Below are 19,929 nucleotides of genomic sequence, written 5' to 3'. Positions count from 1 at the left end.
TGGTTCCGAAATAAAATGAAAAATGAATGAGCTACAGTATGCGAGCGCACATTGGGAACGGCACTGTCATGATAGGAGGATTCGTCTGTCAATCTGGGAATGACACTGTCATGAATGAAGGTTTAGCGTGTCAATCGGTTAAAATCCAATCAAGCAAGCACGGCGCTCTTCTAGCAGACTTGCGACTGTACCCCGTCACGTTGCTCCGAAATGGACAAAATGGACACAATTCAATGGTCAGTCTTGCTCATGACCACGAGTACATGGAATATGTCTGTTTTTTTTTTATTTAAAATATATATTAAAATACAATTTGAAATGATGTAAATTTAAGTGAAAAATAGCACACGAAAGGAGGGTGTATTTAAAAATAAAATGCATTCAAGTTTTTTTAAATAGCACATGGAGTCAATTAGCTTTTAAAATGAAGTCAATATAAATAAAAAACTAGTCCATCGTATAAATATGGCTTTAAAAAAAAGAATGACAGCTAGATATCCAAAGTTAGTCCAAAACTGCTTGCGCCGCTGCAATGAAAGAACTCGGCATCCCTGGATGAGGCAAAAACTGTTTTGGTTTTTGGTTTTGGGTCAGCGTGTGTCGGCCAGTGACAACATGAAACAGGCAGTTTTGTTTTTAACTGGGTCACCGAGTGCAACTTTTAACTTTCACTGACACTTTGCCAGCTGGAAGAAGAGCCGACAGTATATTATTAGAAAATGTCATTTTCCAAAAGTGGATAGTGAAAATCGGCAATTCATTTCCCTCCAACGCACACGCACACACCCACAGCAACAGAGCGCTCACTTCGAGTGGCGTGTGTGTGTGTGTGTGGGGGGAAGCACAAGAAGCCGGGTCTCAGATGTAAAAAGGATAAAAGAATGTCTGATTGAAGTGATGGCCGCCATGTTTGAAGGCAAAAAAAAAAAAAAAGAAGGAAACGGCAGGTAAAACAAAACCAAGCAAATCACCTTCTCAGATTCCGCAGCAGCCAGACGCACTGAAGTACAGGCCGGTGACTTATTTGAGCAGCTGTGTGATGGAATCAAAAATGCAGAGTGAATTTCCCGAGCCGTGGATGAGTCCACTGGCAGCCGCTGATAATGCCCATCTGATGGCGTTTGTGAGATATCAGCATGACTTTTGGTCAAATAAGGATTTTGTGTCAAGATGGCAAGACGGACCGAAATGCTTCTTTTCCATCTTTTTCTTTTGACCACATCATTTATTTCGACTTCTTGAAAGACTTTTCGTGATGTTGTGGTGATACCTTTTTTTTTGTGGCTCATACAATTCCATGGCAGCTATTAACCCTTTCATGCACCAATCATGATAACCTTTAACCTGATAACACTGTCGAAACCTGAAAGGGTTAACATGAACATTTTTTTTTTTTTTTTTTTAATTTTTGGCAACTTACAAAATAAAGCAGACAATGTGTGAATCTTTTGTATTTTTCATTGGAATATATCAATTTGATTGGAGTTTTTGCACACTTTAATTGGGCTTTCAACTAATTGGCTTTGGAGTCAAATGCAAATTCACCTTGCACACAAACTAAGGTTTCCTTCGATGTGTTTTTCTTTTCACCAACACGCTTTCAGTCATCTTAATATGACAATGAGAACGTCACTTTAGTGTAATGAGAGGTTCCTCCGGCCTCGGTGCGTGTCGAGCGGATGCAAATCTATTTGTCTCTCGTTTCCGACAGGTGGAGGAAATCCGAGGTTTCATCGAGTCTCTGGCGGAGAAAGTTGAGGAGGTGAAGAGGAAACACAGTGCCATTCTTGCATCACCAAATCCTGATGAGAGTAAGTCTAATTTGGGGTATTTTTCTTGGATTGTTCCATGACGCAGCAGAACAAATGTGTTAGTTTTTATTCCATTTTTTTTTTTTGCACGCTGCAGTCCTCCATCTTGTCATTTAAAATAAAACACACATATTTGACCCCTGCAGAATCTACTGATAGCCAATACAAGAGAGGTATTCGGCTCACAGTATATTTATCATTTTGGTTGTACCTTGCAGTTGTGTATGCCCTGCATGATACTGGAAAGTGTTTTTTTTTTTTTTCTAAAATCAGTTCCAGATCATCTGGTTAATAGTTAATACATATTCTTTTTCCATTTGGTACCTTGTTCTTGTTTGCTAGAGGTCAAAACAAAAATTCTTATGGCGGCCAATTGTCAGGTGGTGCATTTGGGGCTGGAGCGGTAGCGCCCCACCAAAGTCGGCCGATTGGCCTCATTTTTTTTCTTTCTATCATACGTCATTGCTTTCCATTGAAATGTCCCAAAGAAGAATATTTGTTGTTTTGACAATGAAAACAAAATACAATGTGGAGATGCTGTCTGTTAAACGGACAGAGTCGCTCTTTTGGAATTAATGCAGAGCAGTGATTCTCTCTGTTGAATTAGCCAACCTGTTTATTTGCAAAACATTGCACTACATTGGAGACGTTCTTGGATATATTGCACACCTTCCCTCCCCCACCATTACTTCATTTGCATTCTTCATTCCTGCTGAGCCAAACAGAGAGGTGTCAGATGTAACCGCAATGATTTATATTTCATACCGAGTGGTGTGTACGGTACATACTCCTCTGAGATGGCTTTCAGTGCTGTTTGATATTTTCCGTGCGTTTTTTTTAATGGTTTCCTTAATGTGTATCTGACTCACCTTTTAAATTGACCCGTGAGGTTGTTATAATTGCAGCCTCGGAATTCTTCATAGCAACAAGCATCAGGCTGAATAGGTGACGTGACCAGCAATAAGAATCGGAGAAATTGCCTAGAATGACTTTGCTTGTGTCTGCCCATGTAGCAATGAACCATAAATGGTTTGTGTCAGTGATTTTATGATTTACCACTTACTAATGGAATTCTGAAAAAGCACATCAGACAACTAAGAGGGAGTGCTGTAGTTTTCTTTGTGTGTCGTGATTCTCAACATGTAGCCATTCATAATAATGGCATGCACTTATGTTGGCAGTGATGATAAATAGTCACAGAGTACATCTATTTGGCTTCAAGAAAATAGTGTGTTGTGCAAAACGATGCTAGCGTTGGCACTGGAAACAAGCCACAAGTAACTTATTCATAATGGAATGTTTCTGTCACACTAATATCAGTGGATTGAAGTTTTTGGAATGTACAATCAACTAAAAATCAAAAAGAGATGGACCAATTTGTGCAGCTTGTGCGGCTCCAGAGCCGCGGGTTGCAGACTCCCGGGTTCTACTGACTTGTTCTAACAAATGTCACAAACATTGTTTTTTTGGCTCCTCGTTGCAAACACCTTTAATTATGTTCTCAAACCACAATTTTAAATATTTTTGTATATCAGTGCCATGCATAATTGAATAAATTTGATATATTTTCCAAATTGTTGTTCATTGATGAGGGAATAATCTATATTCACGATACAAATTGGACCAGCACGACAGAATAGCAAATTTACTATACAGTGGCTACAAAATGATTCTGACCACAGCTTGCGTTTAAGCGCCGCTAGCATTAGTCGGATATCAGCTGTCATCCCCATCATCTGTCTGACATTGCCTTCTCACCATCGTATTTCCCTGCAAGGGATTTAATTCCCAAACCGACCTCTGGAGACTGGCACTGCATAACCTAACGCCAATTTATATCTAATCCATGTTGCAAAAAAACATTTTTTAAGTCAGTGCTTCCCCAAACTTTATACAGCCGAAGAAGCACATTATGGCCCACCACCATAAAAAAAATGTCACAAAAAGAATACGTACTGAAGTAATCTTAATCATCTCCATTTACTTTACGCAGTGACATATTCAGTGTGAAATCTGGGCCCATTTCGTTCAACACAGTTCTGTTGTGTGAATGGCCATCTCGTGGAACAGCGTTTAACTGTCATACATCCTCCCTGGCATAAATAGATGGACAAAGATAGATTTATTTATTTTTTTTTTTGGTTGCTGTTAATTGGCTTGAGAATGTTTATTGACAGTTGGGCACCACCCGCTATATGGGTACATGCTGTGTGCTGCCGCTACTTCTTTTTTTTTTTCTGAGGAAATTTCGAAGATGGAAAACAATTTGTCCAAAAAAATGGCCCCGTTGAGCCTCCAAGCTTGTCCTGTTCCTTCCCACGAGTTCATTATATTCACCAGTCGCAATTTTGGCATTCCCCTGCCACCTCATTCATCTTTTCTCACACCTCCATCTCATTGATATCAGGCCATTGATGTGGATCCCCTGTTGTAAAAAAAGGGATGCTCCCGGAAACCTCGTTGAATTTCCTTTCCCGCTGATCCCTTAATGGCCCCTTGCTTAGGGAAACATCGATCCGCTTCCCGGTACACAAACGAGGCTTCGAACTAGTCCATGTGTGCCGTTGCCACACATAGCTGCATGGTATCTCATCTGAAATACAGATCAATGTTGTGTATGTGCGTGCGTGTGTGTGTTTGTGTGTGTTTGTGTGTGTGCGCGCGCGTGTGTGTGTGTGTTTGTGTGTGTGTGATATATGCACATCAATCAGTGACTGCTGCAAATGTCAGGATTCTTCATTAAACGCAGATCTCTATCTGTCACTATCCAATTTCATTAAGAAAAGTCAGGCCAGGACATGAACGAGGGATCGTGACATGGACGCTCTCACTAGGACCGCAAATCTCCTTTTTGATTGAGTCGTCGTATAAGACGAGTTAAACGAGATTGAATTCCCGTGTGTACTTCTGGCTTTCTTCCACATTCCGTCCAAAAAAACGTATGTTAGATTCAATCAATAGTCTTAAATCAGGGGGTGTCCAAACTTTTTCTTCCAAGGGGCACAGACTAGAAAATTGAAGGATAAAGGGCCACAGAAGATGCTCAGTGGGTTACATTGTACTCATTTACAACCATTATATTAAATTTTTAGCTCTTTATTATTTTTTGGAAAGGCATCATTTTCGATCCAGCTTTTGTATTGAATCTCGAAAACAACATATGCGTATATGTCAAACGAAAAACATAACTGACACTGTAGGGTGTTGAACCCTTCTATTTCTGTCATCACTAATTGCTTCATAATTACATCACGTGGCCCCTTTCATGACTGCGGGTCCGGCGTTCTCGCCTTAGGATCTTGTCCTTCACCTTCCTGCTTTGTCCTTCCGCCCCCCCGCCCCCTTCCCTCCAGTACTGTATTCTCAGACTGAAATGCTAATGCTAATTGCAACCCATTTGCACATACCGATTTAATGCGAATATACGTACACACACATGGACTCGGTGTGATTTTTTTTTATTTTTTATGTAGAAGCCAACGTGTGTTATATTTTTAGCAACATGACCTAAGTCACATTTTCAGCCGCTTAATTGCATTGTATCTTGTTTTGATATCGGGGGTTATTGGCCTTGTCCACCTCTCATTGTCATTACCCTGACTGATGATGCGACGGGCGATGTATTCTGCCACGAAAGGTCAAAAGTCACTGATGAGTGGTTTCCCCAGAGAAGGGTCAGTAGCGCCAGTGGCCTTCTCACTCAGCTTCCCCTGCGAGAGAGTTGAGAAGTACAACACAGTCTTAGACAGATAATACATGCAGGCCTTTGTACGGTTGGAAAATTTCTATCAGGTACTACATTTGCCTGAAATTAAAGGGAAAACATGCTATTTTCTTTTCCGTTCGCCATAACTGCCATTACAGGTCACCTCTTTCCAGGCGTTCAGAAAATTCAGTTGTATCAAAATCTTTATTCAAACACTGGAATTTGGAATAAATTACAAAACTGCTGTTGTATAAAAGCACTAATAATAACAATACATGCTTGGACTCAAACAGACAAAGGAAGCAAAGGGTTGTAAAACAGTACTAGTTATATCCGTAGCTGCCATGTTTAATGTGATCAAAATATATCGAGTGTGGCATAGTTGTTCGTCTATGTGTGCGAGCACATAGAGCGCATTTCTAATCCGCTTATCCTCACGAGGGCCGCGGGCATGCTGGAGCCTATCCCAGCTGTCTCCGGGCATTAGGCAGGGGTGCACCCTGAACTGGTAGCCAGCCAATCGCAAGGCACACAACAACCATTTGCGATCACAATCACACCGAGGGACAATTTGGAGTGCCCAATCAACCTACCATGCATGCTTTTGGAATGTGGGATGAAACCAGAGTACCCGGAGAAAATTCACACAGGCACGGGGAGAGCATGCAAACTCCACACAGGAAGGCCGGAGCCAGAATCGAACCCTGCACTGTACACTGTGAGGCCAACGTGCTAACCTGCTGACCACCGTGCCGCCATATATGTATGTGTGTGTGTGTGTGTGTGTATATATATATATATATTCCAATTATGCAATTATGATGCAATTCATCTTTGTGTGACATTCAAATGTAGAAATGAGGACTTTTAGTCTCCTGCATTATTTCACGTCGTCTGCTGTGCCAAACTGTAACTGCTCCCTGCTAGAAAATGAGTCCACAAATAAACACACACACTGTGAGATTTCACACAGGGTGACGTGAGAGAAAAATTCGACTTCTTTTGTTATCGTTATCATTTCGAAACTTGTGAGTATTCAGTGCAGTGCATTTGTATCAATTATGTGTCACAGTTTGTAACCGCAATTTGGTCCATCACATTCTGGTGTATTTTCCCCAATCACGATTCGATGGCTGCCCCCACTTTCTTAACACTGTCACTTCTGAGTCATCAACTCAACAGCTCAGGAGTTTCACAGTTTAATTGCAGTCTTCTGTTTGGGGGGCTGAAAGCAACTCCCACTCACTGAAGGCAGCATGCCAACACTCCCAACACCTTCTACAGAAAGAAAGTGGTCTCTAAGGCTGTTTTAACAAAACAAAATGCTTTTGTTTAAAAAAAAAAAAAATCATACAGTTCTTGCTGAAGAAACTAACTAATCAACAACTTAAGACTCAACCTGTGATCAATAGATCATTTTTCTCCTACGTCTCTCACATGCGATAAACGCCCATTTGTACCCTTGAGCAGTTGCGGACATGCGGGAGGGAGGCTAAGGACACACAAAGTCACTTGGATACACTGAAGTTGACATACGTGTAATGTATGTAATGGAGCTGGGAACAAGCTGAGTCATTAACACTGATGTGAACCACTTCAGCTATTCTCGGCAGCCATTAAAAATGGCTTTCCATCTAGAAAAAAAGGCATCCAGTGAATGGGTAGCAAGAGGGGTTTCAATCAACAGTGACACGTCATGTTAAATTATAGCCACCCGATTATCGCGTCCTTTCCCCAAGGATTTAAAAGGAATGTGTTTAAAAAAAAAAGATTAGTGCATTGATTCTTTCATGTTTTGTAGACATACTGTTGGGTTATGAAATGTTCTATTGGGAGTTGAAATGAAGCAAATGGAGCGCGCTACTCGAGCTGACTTAAGTAGCGGCACTGAATAATTCATCCCAGGCTCAAACTGTTGCCACCATAAAAGCTTTATTAACTGTAGAGCCAGTGTATTAATCATAATAATACTCATTCTATTTTATTATTGACAATAAAGCATTCAAGCAATTATTTAATGAGATAAATGAAGGCGTATAAAACACCAATTAATACAAATTATATGAACCAATGATGGAGGGCAAGGGAGGGGTAACCTTAATTGTTACAATCAATATTACACACTTCTTGATGACTCTGATGGGTTAAAGCAGAGGTGTTAAACATACGGCCCGTGGGCCGGAACCGGCCTCCAAGGAGGTTCGATCAGGCCCGCAGGATAACTTAATAGTGAAGAAATGTTTCGACCAAAAAAGAAAGACATATTATTTTGGTTATTTATAGCAGAGTATGGTGAGATTTTAATGGTCCGGCCCACTTGACATCTACCGAGGTCATATGTGGCCGACAATGTGATATGAGTTTGACAGCCCTGGGTTAAAGAATAGAGTGGAACATATTTTGTCATTTCCTGCTTTCGATGCTGACTGAAATTTAAAGTCCCAGGAGATTACAGAAAGTTTTGTTTCACTTTTAAGGCCTTTCATTTGACAGAAAATCTTGAATTCTATCTTGCGCCACTTTTGCTGCCGTCGTAACAGACAAAATGTTGATAGGAAAGACTTCTTTTTCAGTCCATTCAACTTTTTTCGGTTGGCCTCTAATGTGAGAGGCTTAAAACTTTTTGGTTTTTTTCGGTTCGCAAAGCGCACCAATTCGTACTTTGTCGATATAGCTCATAATAATGTTTGGGCTATTTAGAGCTGAGACGTGGGCGTATAAATTGCTGCAAGAGGGATTACAACTGCTGAAATGGCAAAGTGGTATTGATACCTGCGCCTCCTAATCAGAATAAATTGATTTAATAGACTAAACAGAGTACCTCTTCCATCAAGGCCTAAACATTTGCCTGTGAAACCACCAAGTGAGCATCTGGCATCTTAATAGCGACTGTAAGTTCAGGTTACACGCAGATCCACCTGGATTGTTTTCGCATCCAAGAGGACGGAAAATAATTATATGTATAATTATGATTCCTACACAAGCACAAATTATATCTTGATCTGGCGAGATTCGACAGAGATTTAAAAAGCTTGGGAACATATTAGTTTGGATTGTTCAAATTAAACTTCAGAATGAGGCGAGACTGGATTTCATTCAACCATGATGGAAGGCAGGAAAGTTTGTGGCAAAAGAAATAAATAAGGACCCGAACATTTGCAATTAATCTTTTGAAATGCTGTCATAAAGAATCACTCTCGAGCTTTTTAGGGGTCGAGGTGGGGTTATAAATCAGTGCCGCCCCCTCTGTAGCATAGACACTTCTAGCCCGTACGTACATTATGTACTTGTATGTGTGTGAATTGTTGTTTGTTGGTAGGTGCTCCGCGATTGGCTGCGCCCAATCAGTTTGGATGGGCTCCAACTCACCCGCAACTTCCAATGAGGAAAAGCACAATGGAAAATGGATGGATTCGTAAACTTCTGATTCAATGACCAGTTGTCCGCTTCTATCATTTTGCCAGTCTTTCCTCCTTTACCACCATGCAAATGTTGCGTACACTCATCTAATTCCTACCGACGCTTTCCATTCAATAACATCTCTCATTTTGTTTTTTGTTTTTTTTTTTACCAAAGTGCGGGGCCATCCCATCGATTTTATGTCTCTGGCTTGATCTGTCCTGATCCCGATTGCACTGCAAATACCTTCCCCTTGCCCGCATTCTTGTGATGAGGTCAGCTTTGAAAACATGCCACCTGGACTCTCGACCAGTCAATAAGCAGAGCAAGCACACAAAGGATCGGTCATATATTTACAGAGAAGAGACGGAGAACTGAAAACGAGGCGCATCGGAAAGGTTAAAAAAAATGATAATAATAAGTTACAGTACAGTGAAGGAATCTGTTTGCGTCATGGTGCCCCGACTTGAAGCTGACAGTCACAGAGAGGGAGAGCTGACGGACCGTGATGCAGAAGGAAGAAGGCTGAGAGTGACAGTGGAGGAAACCTTTCCTGATAAAAGCTGATGTTTATCATCTTGTTTTGCGTGTGGGTGACATGCACGACTGAAACAAAAAGTACCGTATTTTCCACACTAAAAGGTGCACTGGATTATGAGGCACACTTTCAATGAATGCCCTATTTTGTAATTTTTTTTCATACATTCATATATAGGACGCAATCTGCAATGCATCCACTAGATGGAGCTATCCTCAAGGAAATGCGCACAGAACGATCAGATGTCAGTAAAACGTATTTAATAAAGCAGCGACACAGTTCACTTCGCCAACAGCAAGTTATAACATCGGCTCGTTAACGTTGAACTCTCTTGCCGCTGCTCTATTTCCGTGTTCAACTGCGAAACCGATCGCCTTAATTTTGAAATCTGCGTTGTAAGCTTGTCTCTAGCATGGAGCCATTTTGGGGTTGACATATTACCGTAATGACCATACACAAGGCGCATCGGATTTTAAGGTGCGCTGTGAGCTTTTAAGAAAATGGAAGGCTTTTAGGTGCGTCTTTTCGTGCGGAAAAATACGGTACACTACATTGATTTGCATCGAGACAACTCTCATCTTGGCATCTCAAGCTAATCTTTACAGGATATAGGGAGAGCAAGGATCACATTCCTTATACTGTACATTAAAAAGAGTTGATGTTCAACGTATAGCGAGTGAAAATCAAAAAATATATCTCCATACCCATTCATGCACAGTGTTTTGATGTGGTTCTTCCACACCAAATTCATCCAAGCATTACCTTGCTTGTTAGCGAGTTAATTTATCCGTTCTCCGCGCGATATAAATTGACGTCAAATGGTGCCTCCGCCATATTTGCCGTCTTTCCTTGCGCTGTTGTTTTAGTGGCTGACGCGCTCTCCATCGTTTTATAACTCAGCAGGAAACTTTTCCCCCCCAGCTCATTTAATTTCGTCTCCATCCTTCCCTTCCTCCCTCTTCTGCCACTTTGGAAACAATTTGAAGCTGGTGAGAGGCCTGCCTGCGCGCGTCGCCATAGCAACGCAGTATTAATGGTGGCAACAGGCGTGACCTGAAGATTCCGTTTGAGGGCGAGAGGGACGGGAGTGTGAAGCCACAGCTCAATTGATTCTTCAGTATCGCCCTTCCAATTTGCTTTCCCGGCACTTGTACTGATTCATCAGCATGTGCGCTTTTCCTTTCTTTTCCCGGCAGCCAATTACAAGGCTCGCTGGACACCTGACAGAGCAAGTTGGCCTCCTCTGCTTGGTAACCGGGAGGGGGAAATCTAATCTGACTCCTGAACATGCACACAGAGAAACACGCCTGTTTTCTATTCTGGCTGTGACGGTGGCGCTGCTGTGACCTCATGACAGGTTGCTATGGTTACGCTCCTCCATAACCTTACACCCCTGTGAGTTTAAAAGTCCAAAAACATCTCCAGCAATATAATATATGTGAATGAAAACTGGATGAACAGAGTGGCCACCGTTTTTCACCTTTAGTCGTTAGATGTCGTGGAAAAACACACGCATACTTTGCGTCATCTACAATATGCTTTTATTCATTAGTTTGGTTGTATTTTTTTCCCCCATTCTTTGTTCCTTATGCTGTTGGTATTTTCTTTATGGTATTCATTCCAATTTTTTTCTACTTATTGATTGATCAGGCTTCATTCTGTACTGGTCCCCAAAGCCCAACTCCCTTAACTGTCACATATCTTTCGGTTATTTGTAAAGGTGCTATACAATTCTAGATTTCTTTCTTCAAGGGTGACATGAAAGAAAAGGTAAAAGTAGACAGAACAGGACCGTGCCAAGATAAATACAATCTGCCCAACCTTCCTTCCCAGTCCAAATTGAAATATCATAAAAAATAGAGAAATAAATCAATGAATGAACAGTCTTCAATTAAACTGCCTGCCACACCCTTGAAAGCGGAAGGCCAGTGGAATTAATTTTTGTCTAAATAAAGAGGAGGACGGTCCGCCGGGTTAATGATGGCATTCTGCGTCGTTCTATTTGTGTGCCGTTATCAGATTTTTGTTCGACAAACTCAGTCGTCACATTGGAACATAAATTACTTCAAAACAACTGTTGCCGCTCGGTCTCTTGTTTTGACTTTCACGGCTGAGTGAAAGACAGCAACCATCTTGTTTGTCTTTATGAAGTTGAAGCCGGAGGCCTGGTGTTACTCTCGGATTGATTTCATGCCAGTTGTATGTGATTCTCTGGAGTGTCTGAGTCAGGTTTGTCCATTCTCCTCAGGAACAAAGGCCGAACTGGAGGATCTAATGGCAGACATCAAGAAACTGGCCAACAAAGTGCGCTCCAAATTAAAGAGTGAGTTCAACAAATGCCCCAATGAGATGTCAATCAGTCCACATTTTTGGAAATTGAATTGAAGCAAAAATTGTTGCCAAAAAAAAAAAAAAGTCTTTCAAATCAATGCAATGGCGTGATAGCGATATTCATTTTGATATACATACAGGTATATTATTAAATATGCATTTCCTTTTTTAGGGGGGTGTCTATTTCTCATGTGTATCTTTTTGTGTTCCAGGCATTCTGCACACTATCGAGCAGGAAGAAAGTCAGAACACGTCGTCAGCCGATTTGAGGATACGCAAGACACAGGTCGATCAAACTCAATATACTGTTGAGATTATTTTTTTAGATTATTATAATATCATTCATCATCGTATCATATTGGACTGACATCTTAAATCAGTTGTTCGTGTGTCATAAATGATGAAGTGGAAACAAAAAGCGAGTATTCAAAGAAAGAAATGTGCATTTAAAAAAAAATAAATGTGTAAATGGCAATGACTATTCATATTATATACTTTAGTCAAATATTCCAATGAAGACATTTTGAAACAAAACAGAGCATCGGCATCATCATCATCACAGTTGTCATAATAATGCCATGGATGTGAAGAATCTCAGTGACTTGACAATTAAAACAAGACATCCGTGCAAAATAAAAGTTCTCTTTTCATTTTAATATTTACAATACATAGTGCATACATTTTATTTATGAATGACTGAACTATGTGTAATACGTCTTTAGAATACGCAGACATTTGAAATTAAAACGTCAATCCTACATGGCTCTGTTTTGTCCCAGCACTCCACATTGTCCCGCAAGTTTGTGGAGGTGATGTCCGAGTACAACACCACCCAGTCGGACTACAGGGAGCGCTGCAAGGGCCGCATCCAGAGGCAGCTGGAGATCAGTGAGTCTAGAACCCCATTCCAGTAAGCCACGCCAACATCGCTCTTAATCGGTGGTCACTTGGTCACCGTCGACCAAGGATGTCACATCGCTCGGCCCTGCTGTATGGGGTATCCAAATCATGTTGGTCCTCGAGGGCCACGATCCCTCCTCCAACACACCTGATTCAAATATTTAGGATCATCATCGGGTTTCTGCTGACCTTGTTGATGAGCTGATCTGAGCGGTGTGGCTCTGAGTTTACATCAAAACCGTTGCCGCACCAAGTTTCTCTGCCCTTGAGGTAATCATCCAGCCTGGCTGAAGTTCCAGGGTCACTTCCAAGTAACTCCGCGATGTGAAACACGATCATGCTGAAACACTCAAACCACACGCATGTTCACTGAGAGGTAAACCTTTTTGTGCCATCTGTCAATGTGGGGGAGCTTGTTTTAAATGTGTGCGCGCCACCTGTTAGCGTGCGAAAAATGGCGCATTGTCACAACCATACAAACATGGGCGATGGAATGATTAGACGGTGGACTAAGGCGCACTGATCTGACACCCCCCCCCCCCTATGCACCAGCAGAGCCATTTGATTTGATTTGTCAGCTTGTGGAGCCACGGGGGACCTTAGCTGGTCTCATCTGTTGTAAGGGAAGGGATTTAGACACGGAGACAGAATGGGAACGTCAGGAGAGATAGAAATTTGCAAACATTGAGGGAAGACTTGAGCAATGAAACAAAAATCTTAAATCTACTGTCTTTCCTTCAGATTGACACGATTAATATGGTAAACGGTGCATCATTCACATCTCTGCTGCTGTGCAAATTTTTCAGCAATTGTTTTTTGCGGGTGCAAATTTAGCTTTCCACTCATTCAGTGTCGCTTCACGTTGTGCTGCGGACATGGCGGGATTAAGAGCAAGAGGCAGAGAAGGTCCCCAACCACTGTATACTCCAGTAATGGCCGTTGTTCCCACAGAGCAGAGAGAATATTGGCCTGCTCGTACCGTATGTGGTGCTTCTCTGTGTGACGTTCACTTAGCTTGATGCTAATAAACAATGCTAAATCGCCACAGACAGGCTAGCAAATAGCATCAATATAGCGGCATGACAAGGCTTGAACAACAAATATTTGAACACAAATGCTGCATCAGCATGTCGACAGATAATATAACAATACTATTTTCTACCCAAGATAGTTCAAAGTTCAGCGCGCACATTTTAAAATGTAGCTCACCGTTCCAAAAACGGAACTTTATTTTCATCTTTGCCTCGTTTATTCCTGTAAATTCCAGTTGATTCTCCTTCATCCCGATGTAAGGTTTCTGACATTTTGGGAATTTTCCGGCCGCTACTCACAATCCTTTTGTCCAAGCGGTGTAATGTGAAGCAGCGCTTTAATGACTGACTGACTGTGTGAAAGATCGGTGTCGGTTCATTACATGCCGCAACATGTGGGTCTGATGATCGATAGGTCGCATATTGCAGCTGGAAGCCTGTGGTGTCAGACAGCAGTGTGACTGTTTTCTCGGTTGCTTCCCTTTCCAACACTTCTCTGTGTGTGAGAGGAAGGGATGGGGTGATGTTTATGTCTGCCCATGTGTATGATGTGGCTCTTTGCAGTAACACTGTTAAAAAAAAAAAATGGCCATCCCTAGTCTAGGGTTAGGTTAGACAAAATTAGACAAAAGCAATTGCTTTAGGTTCATATTTCATAATGTACATCCATGGGCGTGGTTATTGATGTGTTTTGCAATTGACAATAAAATGACTGGCCAATCCTATTTATTTGTCACTGCTCCGATGTATAAATATGTAAAAATACAACACAGTGGTACCTCTACTTACAAAATTTATATGTTCTGGAAGAAATGTCTCAACTAGAAAATTTTGTAAGTAGGGACGTGTCTTCCATGTAAATGCCCTAATCCGTTCCATGCCCCCCAAAATTCAGACATAAATGTTTTCTAAAGCATAAAAATATGTAACAAATACATGTTACAATTAGATTGTTGCACGATAAATGAGTTGCGTATAATGTAAAAATAATAATAATAAAGAATAAAGATGATGGTCATTTAACTTTTAACTGCTTCTTCATCGTTTTTTGCCCTCTTTAGTTCATGTTCTCTCTCAGAAGTGGTTTTTGCCTGGCGTTTTGTAAAGAACTGATCCAAGGACGTTTGCTGTTGTCGGCTTTTAACAATCCTTCGAAAATGTCCAAGGCAAACATCACCGTAGTGAGCGATCGCCCGACTGATGAACATTTTTTCTGGGTGATTGACATTTACATAAAACTATCGGAACACCTCATGGCCCGAGGGGCTAATGACCAGGACGCTGCATCGACACATATCTACACATAGACACACAGGATAGAGCAGCTACACGTATGTTGCGTTCAGGAAACTCAGAGCTGCGAGTAGCAGCCCACACTGTATTTTTACCTTTTGTATCTTGAAATTTCTTTCATAACGAGGCAATATTTTCCGATTGAGGAGTTTCGTAACTTGAAAATTTCATATGGAGAGACGTTCGTAAGTAGAGGTACCACTGTGTTGCTTTTTTTTTTCCGTATACAGTATCGTGAGCTTTTTTTTTTTTTTTTTTTAAATCGCCACCTTATCGTAGCGTGAGGTTCATATCATAGGTGAGGGGGTGAGGGTCAGGGTCAGTGCTCGAAGCAAGACCCATGTTTGGTGTCAAAAACATGACACCAGACAAGAGTGGAAGCAGTTACATAGTCGAAGGGGTGACCAACTCCATTTTTTTTCCATTGTAACATACGAGGGTCCTAATGCATTTTCCTCAAAATAGTCTACCTATCTTGCAGACTAAAATGAACTCCTAAAATCATGACATGTTGCGCCATTTGATTGTCATATTTAGGAGTTGAAATACCATCTCAGCTTTCCTAATCAGAAGATCTGGGTTCGACTCGTTGGAACATCTCTGTGGTGTATGCGCGTTCTCCCCAGTGCAGTGTGCGCCTTGCCTCTCTCCTAAAGTCAGCCGGGATACACCGCAGCTCACCTGCGGCCCCGAGAACGACTCGCAGATACAGTATGTTGAACTTGTGAACTGACAAGTGCTTGAAGGGTCATTCCTGTACGTTTAAAAATGTGCCAATGGCCGTGAACAAGCTGGCTTATCATTATTGGTCGCAATATAAGATGAATTTTTAAATAATACGTCAACGATAATGGAAAAAGCCAGTCCTGTGAGGCTTGGCATTTGGCTGCAGAGGGTTTGGGTCGCCATGGTAACAATTAACAGCCTGCCTCAGAGTCTTTGCGGTGCTTTAAGAGTCGCGTGGTGTCGACATGGACTGGTGGCAGTGTGTGTGCGCATTTATTATGTATTTGGGGTCAACCACTCTGAATGATGTGACAAAGATTAAGATTAAAGGTGAGGAAATGGGATGAAGACGATAGAGAAGAGATGAAGGATCACGTAATAAAAACTGTGTGTGTGTGCGTGCGTGCCTGCGTGTGTGTATCATTGTCACTATTGGTCATGATTCTCTTGCTCCGTCCTTCAACTCAAGCTGTGACCCTCCTGATGTGGAAATGGCAATGACATGCAAGATTTATCGCCGCTTCAAAGAATTTATTAAGGATAGCCATACTTGGTAGGGAAAAAAAAGGGGCGGGGGGGGGGGGGGGAGTCAAACACAGATGTAGAAAAGAACAAAGGGGAAAAAAATACCCAATCATATAATTGTATTAATAAATTAAATATGAGAAAGGCTCAAATGGCAATATTTATAATAATTCAAACACAGGATAAAATGATGATTAATGATAAGCATTTCAGAAAATGAATGTATGGATTCGCAATTGAGCAATAAACTCATGAAACGTATATCAAAAAAATGAGACAAGGAATAAAATGAACTAATGGCCAAAAAAAAATACCCTATCATATATTTATAAATGGGGTAAAATGTCAACATTAATAAAAACCAAAATCTGGTACAACAGAAAAAAAGACAAGGAATAAGAATGGTCTCAATGAAAAAAAATAAACATGATTGGCATGAATATTTTCTAGATCTTTTTTTTTTTTGCACTGAAGCGAGTGGTGCCATTCATTTTGGCCCACATGATCCAGTTTTTTCTGTTACATGCTATCCAGAGGTGGAAAGTTGGAGTCCAGAAAGTTAAAGCCCTGCCACAGCTGCTTTGACTCAACCATATTTCGATGTTGTCTTGAATGCTGAAGGTTCCGCATAGAGCTAACTGAAAAGAGCATAATGGTTGTGGGTTTAAAACTATTCAGACTTTCCATTGAACATGCAAAACTCTGATTAATGAGTTATTTGGAGAATGTTATTGTCATTGCTATATATTTCAAATTTATCCGTTCATAGTTTGTTGGATATCTATATGCTTGGGGTGATGTTTCTCGACATTGCCTACTTTGATTACCTTTTGGCCTCATGGAGACTTTGCTGACTGGCCGTGACTTGCCTCCTCACTATCACGCCCAGGAGAAGACCCGAATGTAGCTGAGCTAAGAGCTATCTGGACTTTAAAAAAGGAGGACACTTCTGCGGAGGGCCATTAAGGCGGATACTGTACATTGCAACTCTTTCACGCTTTGTAACATGCAAAGTCAGCTGGACCGTCTGGTGATGCGCTTGAAGACTCCTGTATGCTTACACACACTGGAATTTTTAACTATTCCCCAACATTAACCATTTGAGGAGAAATACTGAAAATATTGATCGTCACAACTTTGTCCAGTACCTTTGTGAACAAAGTTCAACATTCAATGAACGATTGAGCGATTGATACAAACACAATTCACTCCACAACAAGCAGCAGTTTGATGGCTGGTGGGCAATTCTTTCAAAACAGAAGCTTCAACTTGTTTCTTGCCACAACTAATTGGAATTTACTGTCAAACAAATCAGAATAAGAAGTACATGTTGTGTATTGAGAACAAACACACACGTTTGCCTTGGGAATCTCCGCTTGCTTGATGCTAACGCACAATGCAAAGCGCACCTAGACAAGCTAACAAAACTAGCGTTGATGTTGCAGTAATTGTCAAATTGCAAATTGTAAGGTTTTATGAGTGGTTGAGAGGTTCCATTGCACTGTCAGAGTGACGCAACACGCCGGAAATAGCCAACCAGATGCTGACACCAAGCATGAGCAACAAGTTGAACTGAAATACCTCAAGTTGTTCTTTTGCGCTGCTCCTGCGCGTTCTGTCTGTCCTGAATTCCGACACCAATTATTTTTAAATCACATCCTTCACCGTCCAGGGGATGGAGGCTAATTAAAAAGCGGTCCAGTCAGATGGCTAAAGAGCAAATAGAGAGGCTAACACATTTCCTTTTCATCAATTTGAATGATGTAGAGAAATGGTCATGAATTAAACAGCGAGGAGGGTTTGAAGACGACTTTGATTGAAGTAACTTACTTTCTGGGTTCCTTCGTAATTGTCTCTTCCACTGTGTGTTTTGGTGCTGCCTAGCTGGAAGAAATACAACAAACGAGGAGTTGGAAAGCATGCTCGAAAGCGACAATCCTGCTATCTTCACGTCAGGGGTAAGCGATGCAACCCAATGCCGAAATGAATGGCAGTTTAGAGAGTGATGACCTCGGCCAAGGCCAAGTTGTTCACCCTCATCACGTTTATGGCCAAGTTTGCTCATTAAATTTCACACATTTCACTGAGACATGATGGAAGACACAGACAAAATGATAAAGGAAATCATGCAAATAAAAAAAGAAATGTGTGGAAAATTCTTCCCGAAAAGTCCTGGAAATTTTGAAAAAGTTGAGAAGAAAATCTGTGCAATCGAAAGGAAAATGTGTGAATGTGTAAACTGAAAAAATATCTAGTAATTGAAGAACGTGGGGAAAACAACAAAGCAAACCCTGACAATTTCTGCAAAACTCTTGAAACTCCTGGAAAATATGGAAAATCCTGAAAATATTAAGGAAAATAATAGTGAAACAAATCCTGGAAATTATAGAAAATTTGAAAAAAAAAACAAGGAAACAAAAGAATCATTTTCTTTTATTTCCGGCCAGGAAGGCCGGAGCTGGAATCGAACCCGCAACCTCTGCACTGTGAGGTCGACATGCTAACTAGTCCACCACCGGGCCCCCCAAAATAAAAAAACAAATAAATAAAACATTTCAATTTGAATGAAACTAGGGGACAAATGCCCTCTAAATCCCATTAAACCTGAATTGGAATACGTGTCCACAATATTGTATTGAAGTATTATCTGCTCAATCCTACTGAGAATCCAACTAACTCCAATTAAAACAGAACCTCCTAATAAACAAACTACAATTTCGCCTTTTTTTTGTTTGTTTGTTTGTTTGTTTGTTTGTTTGTTTGTTTGTAAAGATCATCATGGACAACATCACCCAGCAGGCCATGAACGAAATCGAGACGCGGCACAATGAGATCATCAAGCTGGAAAACAGCATCCGAGAGCTTCACGACATGTTCATGGACATGGCCATGTTGGTGGAGAGCCAGGTGCAAATGCTTATCTTCTATCCATCGTGCGTCGTCGTGCGTCAGACAGACTAAAGTGTGCGGGATGCAAAAGTCCTCGAGGTGTCACAATGGTCAAATGTTGACATGCGGATTAGCCCGGTGCTCTTCAGATCAACTGTAAATGACACAAGCAGAAATCTGTGGAGAATGTTGGTAAGTTAGGAAAAGAAGAATTCAAGTTCCACTGCACCGTGCACACGAAAGGAAGACAATCCAGCGTTGCTATGACAATGACAAGGCCCCGATTTTTCTCCCTCTGTCAAACTGACTTTTCACTTATAGGGAGCTTTCACGCAACGACAGGATATGAACACGTTGTCAGCCCGACACGTTTTCTCCATGCAGTTTACATTCGTGCTTTAATTGTAAATGGTTATGAAATGAACTAACCTTTCTATCATGAAATGCTTCATAATTGTGTGAATTTTCTCCCTCCCTTTACCGTTAATATTCCTTGTTTCTATTCCTCATTTTTCCACACATCAATGGCACTAAGCGCTAGAGAACACTGCAGCCAGCTAACGCACAAAGGTAATTGACTCCTTTTTTCTTCTGTTCACTTTGGGGGAATCAACGTTGCTGTCCATGCAATCTTTTGTTCATTCAGCCTGTTGCTTGGAATATTTTAAAAGGGACTTGGATTCCGATACAAACGAGTTTTGGTCCTGTGTATTGTGAATGTAGGACGATATAAAACCTCATTGTTAAAATGTTGTGAGATGACTCATGATACGCATTTGG

General features: G+C 41.1%; 1 protein-coding gene across 4 annotated transcripts in view; it reads left to right on the top strand.

The window, feature by feature from the left end:
• Nucleotides 1-19,919, top strand: part of LOC109526420 (syntaxin-1A-like) — a 35,105-nt gene extending 15,186 nt beyond the window's left edge. Inside the window, exons 3-9 of one of the 4 annotated variants that reach the window (XR_002170332.1) lie at nucleotides 1,712-1,811; nucleotides 11,703-11,777; nucleotides 11,998-12,071; nucleotides 12,565-12,695; nucleotides 18,145-18,218; nucleotides 19,033-19,167; nucleotides 19,685-19,915. Coding sequence is in view for 3 of the 4 variants with exons in the window: in XM_019887710.1 (XP_019743269.1) it covers nucleotides 1,712-1,811; nucleotides 11,703-11,777; nucleotides 11,998-12,071; nucleotides 12,565-12,673; nucleotides 18,145-18,218; nucleotides 19,033-19,221 (621 nt within the window). In the remaining variant the exon portion in view is untranslated. Of the gene's footprint in view, nucleotides 1-1,711; nucleotides 1,812-11,702; nucleotides 11,778-11,997; nucleotides 12,072-12,564; nucleotides 12,696-18,144; nucleotides 18,219-19,032 lie in introns of all 4 variants that reach the window. The other 3 variants (XM_019887711.1, XM_019887710.1, XM_019887712.1) reach the window with 3 other exon arrangements.
• Nucleotides 19,920-19,929: the final 10 nt, after the last annotated feature.

The sequence above is a fragment of the Hippocampus comes genome, unplaced genomic scaffold (genome assembly GCF_001891065.2).
Source record: "Hippocampus comes isolate QL1 unplaced genomic scaffold, H_comes_QL1_v1.1 scaffold6, whole genome shotgun sequence".
In the NCBI taxonomy this organism is placed as follows: Eukaryota; Metazoa; Chordata; class Actinopteri; order Syngnathiformes; family Syngnathidae; genus Hippocampus; species Hippocampus comes.
Note: the sequence above shows the minus strand (reverse complement) of the source record. Positions and strands in the feature narration are given on the sequence as shown.